At 57.2% G+C, this 11033-nt stretch overlaps 2 protein-coding genes across 2 annotated transcripts; one reads left to right on the plus strand and one right to left on the minus strand.

Annotated features, from left to right (window-relative positions):
• The first annotated feature begins 739 nt into the window (after positions 1–739).
• On the plus strand, positions 740–4537 carry LOC34621415. The gene is made up of 7 exons (XM_026335582.1): positions 740–1263; positions 1501–1570; positions 2106–2306; positions 2589–2919; positions 3463–3552; positions 3974–4104; positions 4328–4537. The coding sequence occupies exons 1-7, from the start codon at positions 740–742 to the stop codon at positions 4535–4537; spliced, it is 1557 nt and encodes a 518-aa protein (XP_026191367.1).
• Positions 4538–4720: 183 nt separating this feature from the next.
• On the minus strand, positions 4721–10185 carry LOC113146890 (AF4/FMR2 family member 4-like). The gene is given in 5 exon segments (XM_026335583.1): positions 4721–4851; positions 8337–8412; positions 8987–9148; positions 9314–9383; positions 9914–10185. Coding segments are annotated over 5 exon segments (711 nt in total).
• Between the last annotated feature and the right edge of the window lie 848 nt (positions 10186–11033).

Genomic DNA, 11033 nt, shown 5'->3' on the forward strand with positions numbered 1-11033 from the left:
AGTGCACCGTCGCCTGGAGGGCCCCCTGGATCACGGAGACGAGTGCCCGGATCTGCGGTTCTATGCCAGTTCTGCAGGCGCGATACCGTTAAAATAAAAAAAACGCCACATCATAGTGCGTTTGCTGCTCTATGACCTATAAGGAGTCGCTGCACTTACGTCCTGTCTGCTTCTGCATGCGTCGACATGCTAGGCGAGCCCTCTACGGGAGGCGATAGTAGCAGCAGTGCCTGAAACTGCTGCAGCCGTCGTTGCTCCTGCAGCACCTTTATGTTGAATCTGCTTTGAATTTTACGCCAAAGGTGCTCCGGCAAGCGTCGTGGCGCTAGGAGCCCTACTCACTGCAGCCTGCGCTGCGTCGCAGCCGCGGGAGTTGCGGCGGCCCCTGCAACATCTGCACAAAGAGCTGCTTCAACTTCAGAGTTACGTGTTCGTTGATTGCCTGCTTTGGCGCTTCAGTTTTTACACCTTCTCGGCGTGTGCTGTTGAGGACAGCGCTCGCCATTTTTGGCAGAAGTGCCGGCAGAGGCGTGCTCCGTACTACCTGCCAGCAGGAGGCGTACAGCAAAAGTTGTTATTTATGCCGCCACTACGGCAGCAAGGGCGAATGGTGTTCTGACATAGAGAGCGAGAGAGAGAAAGAGAGCAAACGGTCTGCGGGATTTCTGCTTCAGGAAGCCTTGCGCAGCATGGTTGGTGTATCAGGAGCCGCAGTAGCGCAGCACCGTGGTAGCAGACGATGCAGCCTTCGCGCCGGTGGTTCCTTGCGGGAGGCTGCTGGCTCATGGCGTGCCTCGTAGCCCAAGGGGCTCTCCGTGTTGCGAGCGCAGTGTCTATTTCTCGCTCAGTTGGAGTCGCATCGGGGGCATCAAGTGCGTCTTCAGCTGCGGCATCGTCTGCGGCTGCTCGGGCAGTGGACGGCCCCCCGCGATCGAGTGGAGGCTCTTATGCGGATCGCGGCTTCTCCAGCAGCAGCCAGATGCCACGCGTAGCGACGAACACGGCAGCAGCAGCGGCCGCTGCTGCTGCTGCGCTTGCTGCCCTCTACACAGGCACGCTGAGCCTAGGCGTGGAGGGTTCGGCAGCAGGTGGTGGGGTTCATCAAGGGGAAGCACCATCCTTGGCAGATGCGCTAAGCAAGGGCAGCAGGGAAGGCGCAGTAGCTGCTCTAGAGGCGGATCGGCTGAACTGTGATGCGGAAGGCTGTGCCTCCTACCCAGCGGCAGCGAGGGAAGGCTGCGCCTCTGCCTGCACCCTCGCAGAGTACTCGGATTGGATGCTCAAGTGCATCGAAGGCCACCTCATCCACCAGCAGCAGCAGCAGCAAAATGGGCTCGTCGGCGCCTCAATTCGTCTGTTGCGAGCAGTCCCCACGGTCTTCACAGAGTCCGTTTTGTCGTGTGTCAACACCTTAGCGCAGCAGGCAACCTCGGCATACGGCGAAGGGAAGACGCACGCTAGACGCGCCCTCCGAACTCTCAATCAATGGAGCCCTTTCAGTGGGTGGAAGCCCTTGGGCTTCGCTTGGAGGCAACGCCTTCGCCAAGAGGATCTGACTTTGCTGCGCATCGTGAGTTTCTTGAGCACCTGCTACCCCACCCGGCGTGCGAAGGGACTCTCTCCGAGCTGATGGATGGATGCGCCGTCGCGGCTCTCGAGGGCGGAGCTTGCAATTCGCTTTTTGTACTTCTTCTGCCCAGAGAAATCCGCATGCCCCCGTTCAGGTCCTGTGCCGTTGCTTCCTTGGTCATGCATGCGACCTACCTGCGCGAGAAGTAGCGTGGCTGTGCACACAGAGGGCCATTGTATTTACTGCGTATTGATCGTGCATGCGCCTGCCGGTGGGGAGGAGCGACCCTCTGGATGTGCTTTGCCTGCATAAGCTCCGGAATGCACCTCCTAAAGTCGCAGCACCCTGATCCTGTTTTTTGCGGACTTACAGCGGCTACTTTGGTGCCCTTGTTCTTCGTATCTTCCTTCGTGCGTGTGTGGGCTGCACTTCTACTGTGGATGGCAGTGTCGCATAGGGTGTGTGACTCTCTCTGCTTCTTTTGTGTGTCCAATATGGGCTGCGTATTTGTGTGCGTTGGGGTGGGCTTCTTCAGGAAGCTGGAGGCTGGGGAGACTGTTTGTTTCTCGCCCTCTCCATGGCGTTTGGCCTCAACGGCATGAAGGAGGTTGCTGGCGATGCGCTCAAGCTGAGACAACTGGCAGCGAACGGAATCGTGGGAATCAACCCCTACGACTCGCAAGCTGGTGCGTGTATACTCACCCCACACGGGCTTTTTGAGACGCGCGTGTGGCAGGCTATCCCTTTGTGTGTGTGTAGGTGTGTACGTATGCCCTTCCCGTATCGTCGCACATGCACACATCCTCGGCGGCTGCTTTCCTCCTGTTTTAACCGGTATTGATGCGTGCAACATATATATATTGAGAGAGAGAGAGAGACCGCTTCGTCTTCAAGAGGCCTCTTCCCGCCGGAGCAGAGTGTCTTCAGACTGTCTTGAGGTGGCATCCAAGTTGCACATCTGCTCCCCGCATTGGTCTCTTTCGGCGTGAACTCTTTCGACATTGACTTAGCGGCGCAGACCTGCGCCGCTAAGTCAATGTCGAAAGAATTAAACTTGCCGGCCTGCTCTATTATGGGTGGTGTGTGTGTACCTCTTTCTCTCTGTTGCCCTATGTGGCGCTACCTCTATGGACGGGCTTTTACTTTCCTCCGGGAGTCTAAATATATATATTTGCGTTCCGTGTCGTTGGCTTCCATCCTGTGGTTTGCAGAGCTCAGCCCCAAGGAGGAAGCTGCTTTTCTGGATCGTCTTGCGGTTATGTCAGCCTTAGAGGACTCCGGCGATTGGGATGATGGATGGTCGCCTTCAGTAATATTTGATGGCTCAGAACCCTACATTTCTTCTGCTGGTAAAAAATATAATTTTCGTTACTTGCCGCATGCCTGCATCTTACGTGCATGTGTGTCCATATGCCTATGTGCACCTATATATACATATTTACCGCAAATACGTACATTGGGTGCTTTACCGCCTTGAGGGATGGATTTTTGAGGGGGTAAGATAGGAGGGGAGTGCTTTCAATGTCAAGTAGAGGGACCTCTGCGTAGAAGCAGGAGGCTGTGTGGAGGGAGGGAATGATAGACGCAGGCTAGGCTCCTAATGCCACATTTACCACTGCCTGCCTTTGCAGCCACACACAAGGGGTGGACGGCGGGAGGGTCGAGGGGGGTGGGGGGCATGCGGAGTTAGGGAGGTACCGGAGCAGTCTGTTGAGTGCGCTGGCAGTGTTTGGGGGGAAAGGTGAGGGCCTGTGCGTGGGTATGTTTCGTGCTGATGCAGCCAAATTATCGGTGATTCAAGCAGCCCATAGCAGGGGACTCCCGGGTTGCCTTCAGCCTCCCCTCCACGCGTCATGGGCTTGTGCCGTCTCCTTCGCTTGGTGTGTGCTCAGGAGTAATTTTCGATGTTTCTTCCACTATGGGGAAGGTCCGCGCAGTCCATCATGAGCTGGGAAGGCCAGGAAACAACCACTGGGGTACAGGTGCGTCCCTCGTTCGAGAGCTTAAGGGGGACGGTTCTCCCTGTGTCTTCGCTGGCTGTTGTGTGGTCCTGGGTGAATAGTGCAGTGGCTGGGGTAAAAGCGAGGCGGCAGAAGCTTTTCTAAGGCAGGACGGTGCTTAACCCCACTGTCAGACGACAGCATTAAAATAGGTCTTAGGCAGCCTGGATTTGTACACCTGCCGTGCGCGACTGCCGGCCTGTAGGGAGGCGGTCCGAAAGCATACGTTTCTAGAGGATTTTCCGCTGACAAGAGGCGCTTCTCTCGGCTGCTGGGGCGGATTAGGAAACGTGTTAAGGCTGTGCTTTGTTGTCTCCTGCTTCCCTGAAGGTCTCCCCTCAGCGAATTTTTTGCGCGGCTCCAGTGTGCTTGCACCTGCGTCTGCCTTGGCTGTCTTCCTCAGCGGCTGATATCTGTGCGCTTGAAAACGAATTGGATGTGGGTATCTTGGTGTTGGATGGGGCCAGGGGCACGTTCTACGTCACGGGCTCTGAGAATAAGCGGCGGCAGGCGTATGTTCTCCTGTATTTCAAGGTGCGTTGCGGCTGCACCTTCGTGGGGCAGGTGACCCTCGACGTTTCTTAGCGGGGTGGACGGTTTTGGTGTGCTGTGGAGTAGCTGGGGAACGCAAAGGATGTGCACTGAGATGCGAAAGGCAGCGTTTATTTTTGGCCTTCGCTTGTCAGGATAGGGGAGGCCTGCGTTAGAACGTCCATGCGCTGTGTGTGGAACCCTCTGTGGCTGCGTGTGCTCTTAGGGGGCCTGTCATTTCCAGCTTGTTGGTGTCCAAACCCCCGAGGGTATCAAGACACTCTTGTATCCAGAGGAGCTGCCGAAGGCGCTTATTCGTTTCTTCAAGGAGGACACGAAGCACGACCTTCTCGGCGGCTCCGCTGTCTCCGATAAAAGTACTAAGCACCTTCATGACACGGATACTGCAGTGCGGTCAAACAGACAAAGAGGGTAGAGAGGATGCATCGTCGCGCCTACACGAACGAGGGTTGCTATGCATGCCACCGCAAATTTGGCGAGTGTCTATTCAAGAAAGCTGACAGATGGTGCACAGGACTGAGAACTGGTGTTGTTGAGGCAGCGAGCTGCGATGTCTCCTCGATTGTGGCAAGACGAGGCTTGCTGCTCCGGGTGTTGTTTAAGGGCTTCTTACTTCTCTATGTGGCGTAGCTGTGGCAGTGGCGCTTCTTTCTGGCGGTGCCCGTATATGCCTATTGGCCACGGCTATGGGACAAACTTCTTTGTGGTGCTTGAGAGCGACGTCCCCTCCTCCTTACGGACGTCCCTTCAGCGCAGCATCCCCCCATGTAGCCCATAGATTTAAATGAGTTCAAGAGATTGCTGCTGTACCTGCCCCCCTGTCCTCTCTGACTCCCGAGTCCTTCGTGACTTGCGCTGGCGAAACGGGCAAGATGGGCTGCGCGGGTCTCTTGGATCAGTGGCGTATTTGTATGTGCAAGCGTGTATGCATGCATGCGTGTATGCATGCATACACGCATGCATATAGTGAGCCGTTTGCACGGGTAGCTGCGGACTAGATAATGCGCTGCACCAGTTTTTCAACGGAAGTCAAGGGCGAAGCTGCATCACATATAGCCACTTAGGGGCGGTGAATAGGGGGTGGTAGCAAAGCGGGGTGGTTGTTGCCCTGCTGTCCCCTTCGTTACGGGTGATGTTGGAATGGCAGGCAGTCAGAAAATAGGGTCGGGCCAAGTGGCCATGAAAGCTGTTTAGAGAGTTCTGTAGATGCAACTGCGCTTTTACCGCATGAATGCGTATATGTGGGGTGTTGCAGATGTCGGTGTTTTATAATGTCACGCACACGCAGAGGGCCCTTCTGAAAAAATTCAGGGAAAATACTCACTTTAGTCTATGTGTATACCTGTAAATGCGTTGTGACAAACGCAAGAACACGATACCTCGAATACTCTCTGCCCTCCCTCGCGTGGCTGTATGTCATGCCTGTACCTTCAGCCTCCTGTGTTTAACTCAATGCCCTTCAGGAGATTCATTGGTCGGCTGTATGTGCATCTGCAAAAAGATCTCCTCGAAAATCTACACAAGTGTAATAATATTTCATATACGAAGGGATCAGCAACAGGTCGGAGTGCAGGCAGTACCGTCCATCTCTTGCTGCAATAGCCTTCCGCAGCGACGCATGATCAACGTAGCAAACATTAAGCCAAGAAAGTCGCCTGCCTTTGACTGCGTTATTCTGTACCGTTGACGGTCGTTCTGCTTTAATGCAGTGCATGGACAATACACTTCACGTTCGTTGACGAAAGCGTGTAGCCACGCTAACGACACACAATTCAAACATGCCTTGGCATGGTGGTGCTTGCAGGTACACGAGACGTGGTCAGTCCTCTTGAATTTTTACAGGATAGCAGCAAAGGCTGCTATACGGAAGGCCTTCTAATTCTGTAGACGCCTCGAAGCAGTATCCGCAGCGGGGTTGGAGGTTCGCCACGGCAGCCGTGGTTTGCTGATGTATGCAGCCCCCAGCAACTTAAAGAATAAAAGCCGAGGCAGTGCAGAGTACGTCAGCAGCAACTCTAGACGCTCAGTATAGGGGCAGAACACATGCGGAATATCGTCTGCGCACTAGCTCGTCCAACCTATGGGGCTCCTTCCCCTTAAATGGCAGCACCCAGTCCTGCTTCTACTTCTCAGTGATAGGGAGGTGGGCACATGCCGCATTTTTCAGCAGCCGAATCGCTGTTCCGAGAGTCGGGATGCCGACAACAGAGGCATCAGCAGCAGCAGCAATCGGTATACTTGATGGAAGCATGCGTAGACTAAATATAATCATTAGAGTTGGTGCTGTCGTCACTAGCCATCAAGAGGGTTATCTCCCCCCTCTCAAGCAACCACCCTCACGAGCAATACACAGACATCGCAGCAGTTCCCCCTGCAGCACTCACTGCTGCTGCTACTGTTGCTATTGTTGCCGGCCATAGGGGAACTCGCCAGCGCGGCCGTTAGCCCATGGCGTTGCAGCACTTCTGCGACTAGCGTCCGAGGCTCCCCCCCTAAGGCTGTCGCCTTCGAGAGGGCCCCCCATCAGTGGATTGGCAGTCCCTCCTCGCTCCATGGAGTTGCTGACCGCCTGGGTGCTGCTGTTGTTGCTGCTGCTGGTAAGACCCACATTTGCGGCTGTTGCGCCTCTAGAACCCGCGGAGGAGGATACTTTCGGATGCTGTAAATAGAGAGGGAGAGCGGCAGTGCCAGTACTGCTGCTGGTCGGAAGCTGCGGGGGGGGACCGATGGCACCGGTGGGGCCCCCCGGCACGTGGCTGCTTCTCGCTGCCGGTAAGCTGCTGCTGCTGCTGCCAAGCCCTCCAGCATCTCCCTGATGAGAGGAAAGGCCAGTCGATGCCAGATGCGTTCTCAAAGACGGGTGGATCTGCATAGGAGGCAGAGCGCCACCTGCGGATGTTAGGGGCCCCGGGTAATCCGACGAGGGCCCCATGGGCGGGGCCCCCATCCCGAAGTTCACCATGCAGGCCCCCCTCCCCCCTCTGTCGGATCCATCGTCTCGGTATGGATGCCCTATCACGGGGGGGCCCCCCCGCATCGGCCCGTCTAATTGGTGCTGCTGCTGCTGCTGCTGCTGCTGCTGCTCAACAAGCGCAGCAGCCTGGCGCTGGTGCAGCAGCAGCAAGTGTGGCGACGGCGGAGGAGCAGAGGGGGGATGCGGCACTTCAACACGAACACACCACTTGCCGTTCATGTAGATCTCCTGCTGCTGTTGCTGCTGCTGACGTCGCTGCATCTCCTCTTCAACCTGGGAAGGCTGCCGTAAAGGCGGCAGGCGTATGGGGCTCCCCATAAGACCCGAGTGCTGCTGCTGATGCTGCTGCTGCTGATGCTGCTGCTGATGCTGCTGCCGCAGTTCCTCTGCCGAGGAAGCACTGTCTGTAGGCCGCGCCGGCTGCTGCTGTCTGCGGAGAGGGGAATGCCGCTGCTGCAGCTCTGGCTGCTGCGTTGGAACCAGGTCGGCAGACGCGTGTGTCTCCCTAAGATGCTGCTGCTGCTGTTGCTGTTGTTGCTGCTGCTGCTGCGGGTTGCTGCTGCATGCGACAGGCGTGCTTCCAGCAAGAAAGGAGAGGTCTAGGAAGCCGCAGAGATCCTCCTCCCTCACTTCATTGTTTTGAGCCCCTGCAGCGTCTGCAGCCTCGGACTCGAAAAGGAACATGAACTGAGACGCCTGCTGCACCACATGGACAGGCAATAAACACACAATCTATCACTAACCACCACAGCCAGCCAGCCAAGGCAACAAGAGCCCGAGGAGATCAGCTCCCGCTTCACCTTAGCGGACGACGCTCACGTGAGACGCCCATACACACACAATGTGTCTCAACTCGCTAAAGTCTAGGCGCACATGCATCGTTTTTCAATGACGGGCCGCCCTGGCTCAAGCCACCGCTCGTTGAGCTAGCTCGCCTGCTGTCTCCGCCTACCGCCCTAGCTAGCTCTACGGATGCGTGTAGCCACTGGAAAGCAGAGTCTCACCGGAAGCTGAGGCTGCTCAGGACGCCTCGCGGCTTCAGCACCTGCCCAGAGGCTTGGAGCCCAAGAGGGTCGACTCGCAGGGCTGCCGTGTCGTCCGTAGCCGAAGAGAGGAGGCCGTGTTTGCTGCTGCTGTTGTTGTGGCTGCTGCATCTGTGGCTGCAGAGCGACGCCATCCATGGTGGTCATCCGCAGCGCTCTTCCCGGAGGCAACTGGTGGTGGGTTCGAGACACATAACCGAGCTGCTGCTGCTGCTGTTGTTGCTGTTGCTGTTGCTGCTGTTGCTGTTGTTGCTGTTGCTGTTGTTGCTGCTGTCGCTCTCCACGTCCTTCCGTAGGTGTGCGGCCCCCGTACAGCTGCATCAGCATCTGCTGCTGCTGCATGTACAGCAGGTGCTGCTGCTGCTGCTGCTGCGGTTGCAGGTGGGGCGCCAGCAGCCGTGCAGCCGCAAAGGGCAGCAGCACAGGCCGCAGTCGGCTGCCTTCGGGGTGTTGTTGAGGCTGCTGCACTTGGCTGGAGGCAAGAAGGAGAGACTCCGAGACAGCGCCTACAGTAGGCGCATTGGGGACTGCCCGTGAAAGGCAACGCCACCCAAAGCCTGACTCAGCGAGCTGACTGAGACAAGACCACAGCGCGGCAGTATTTGCAGCTGCGGCTGCTGCAGTCCGCGGAGGCAAGCCATGGGGTTGCTGCTGCAGCTGCTGCTGCAACTCCTCCTCGGCGGGGGGCAGTAGCAGCAAGGTCACACTCTTGCCCTGAGACTTGCTGCAGAAGAGAACCTCACTGGAAAGAGCAGCGGCTGCTGCCTGCAGAAGCACACGCCAGCCTTTCGGTGCAGGTAACATGGTTCCAGGATCTACATCTTCTGCTCCTGCAGCCTCGGATTGCAGCCTCAGCTCCAAAGGCAGTCGCACATGCCCTGACGCCTTCTTGAAGGAGATACGGAGGAGCGCTGTCGGATGGTGGAGGGGGCTCCCGCTTCTACTGCTGTCTGCACTCCGGCTGCTGCTGCTGCTGCTGCTGCTGCTGCTGTTGTTGCTACGCCGGCTGCTCTTGCTGCGCGCGTGTGGACGGCCGCAGCGGCGGCTGCCGCCGCTGCTGCGTATACCGCAGATGTGGAAGAGACGGTACAGGCACCTCCTCACCGTGATGAGCAGCAAGACTAAAGTCTGCTGCTGCTGTTGCTGCTGCTGCAGAGAGAGAGACAGGCAGAACTCCATAGACTCCCGCCTTCTGAAGGGAGACGCCGAGTGCAACGACCACGACTCCAACGCAGCGATCACGCCTGGGAAACACCCACAGTGGCATGCATATACGTATACATATACAGACACACAGGTACACTTGCCACACCCGTGCGATCAAAAAGGCAGCATGAGCGCAGTCTAAAGGCATTTCTAACACTCAGCCTCTCTACTCTACGCGCTAATAAGACAGGATGGCCTCCTCCTGCCCAGCAGCCAGAGCGCAGCAGCCGCGAGCACACAACGAAAGACAGAATTACCCATATGGCCTTGACCCTTTTGTGCATTTTGTCTGAGGCGCCCAATGAGCTGCGAAGAATATCCTCTGAAACCCCAAGAATTATCCTCCGCCCATCCCCCTGGATCGGCTGCAGTTGCTGCTGCAGTTGCGGCTCCCGCAGCTGCCACTCGAGCTGCAGCAGCATCTACAAACAGAGACTCCGAGAACCAAGGACGGCCTCTTGCAGGTTGCGACGCCTCTTCTGGCCACCCGTACAGCGACATATCCAGCTTCTCCACACGAGGCTGCTGTTGATGTTGCTGCTGTTGATGTTGTTGTTGCTGTTGCTGCTGCTGGTTAAGCTCGAGCGCAGTCTCACCGCGCTGCTGCTCCTGGGTTGTACCAGCACTTCCTGCTTCTGTCGCCTCGCCGGCTGTATCCCCCCCACAGCTTTCGGAGGAGGCCTCTTCCCTGCCTGCGACATGCCCCGTTGCTGCTCTTGCTGCATTTATTGGAGTTCCTTGTGCTGCTGCTGCTTGATGAGCCGGAGACACGTCTCCCTGCTGAGCCGCGGCTAGTCCGTGCGAGGGAGAGCCACTGTGCGCTGCGGGAGACGCCGCCATTGCTGCCAGAGCATCTTCTTCACGTTTTGCAGGCTGCAATGCTGGGGAAGAGCTCCCCTTGCCAGCTGTGGCCGCTGCTGCAGCTGACGACGCCTCTGCGGCAGCTGCAGAAGCGGCTACTGCAGCAAACGAACCAGGAGCTGCCCCCCCAGTAGCACTCCGCAGGCTGGGAGACCCTACATTTGCTGCAGAATTTGCCCCGCTGCTCGCAACGCCAGTTCCTCCAGCTCCTCCTCCTGTGCAAGTCGCAGCTGCCTTCGAGGTTGGGGAGGGGAAGTGCCACTCGAGAGGGAAGAAGAAATCGCCCGCCCGATCACCCTTCTCATCTGCGGACTCACGACTTGCCGTGAAGTCGTCGATGCAGACGAGCTCATGCTCTAGAGCCTGTTGCAAGTCAGCAGACGCGCATGCAGGACGAGAAGGTCATGAGGAAAAACGAAGCACAAGCGGCAGGGAACCAGGGGCATACACAGTCCGAAAAAATAAAAGCACCCCGCTCCAAACACCCTCCTACCCCATTTTTCACCCTGAAGGCGAGACGCAACGCCACCATCACCGTAGCGCCTCGCACGCGAATGCCTCGCAATCCTCTTTTCCTACCCCTTCTTATAGAGGCCAATGAGGCGGCTAGAAAACGTCTGAAAAGTGCCTCCCTTCCGCGGCGAAAAAAGCAGCAAACACATGGAGCAAACTGAGCAGCAGCAATCCTCCACCCGCTTACCGCCAACAGCTCTGGGGCAAGCGGCGACGAGGCAGTCACTGGACGCGAATCCGATGGATCCGGCGAGTCAAACACGAGAAGCGCAGAGTGAAGAAACATTCGGCCGCACCAACTCCGATCGACCGCA

This window comes from Cyclospora cayetanensis, unplaced genomic scaffold (assembly GCF_002999335.1).
Source record: "Cyclospora cayetanensis isolate NF1_C8 unplaced genomic scaffold, CcayRef3 CcayRef3_contig_73, whole genome shotgun sequence".
In the NCBI taxonomy this organism is placed as follows: domain Eukaryota; phylum Apicomplexa; class Conoidasida; order Eucoccidiorida; family Eimeriidae; genus Cyclospora; species Cyclospora cayetanensis.

Coding starts and splice junctions, on each gene's coding strand:
- LOC34621415 (XM_026335582.1), top strand. CDS start 740: ATGCAGCCTTCGCGCCGGTGGTTCCTTGCGGGAGGCTGCTGGCTCATG. Junction 1,264..1,500: donor TCTGCCTGCACCCTCGCAGA/GTACTCGGATTG, acceptor GAGCCCTTTCAG/TGGGTGGAAGCCCTTGGGCT. Junction 1,571..2,105: donor ATCTGACTTTGCTGCGCATC/GTGAGTTTCTTG, acceptor GGGCTTCTTCAG/GAAGCTGGAGGCTGGGGAGA.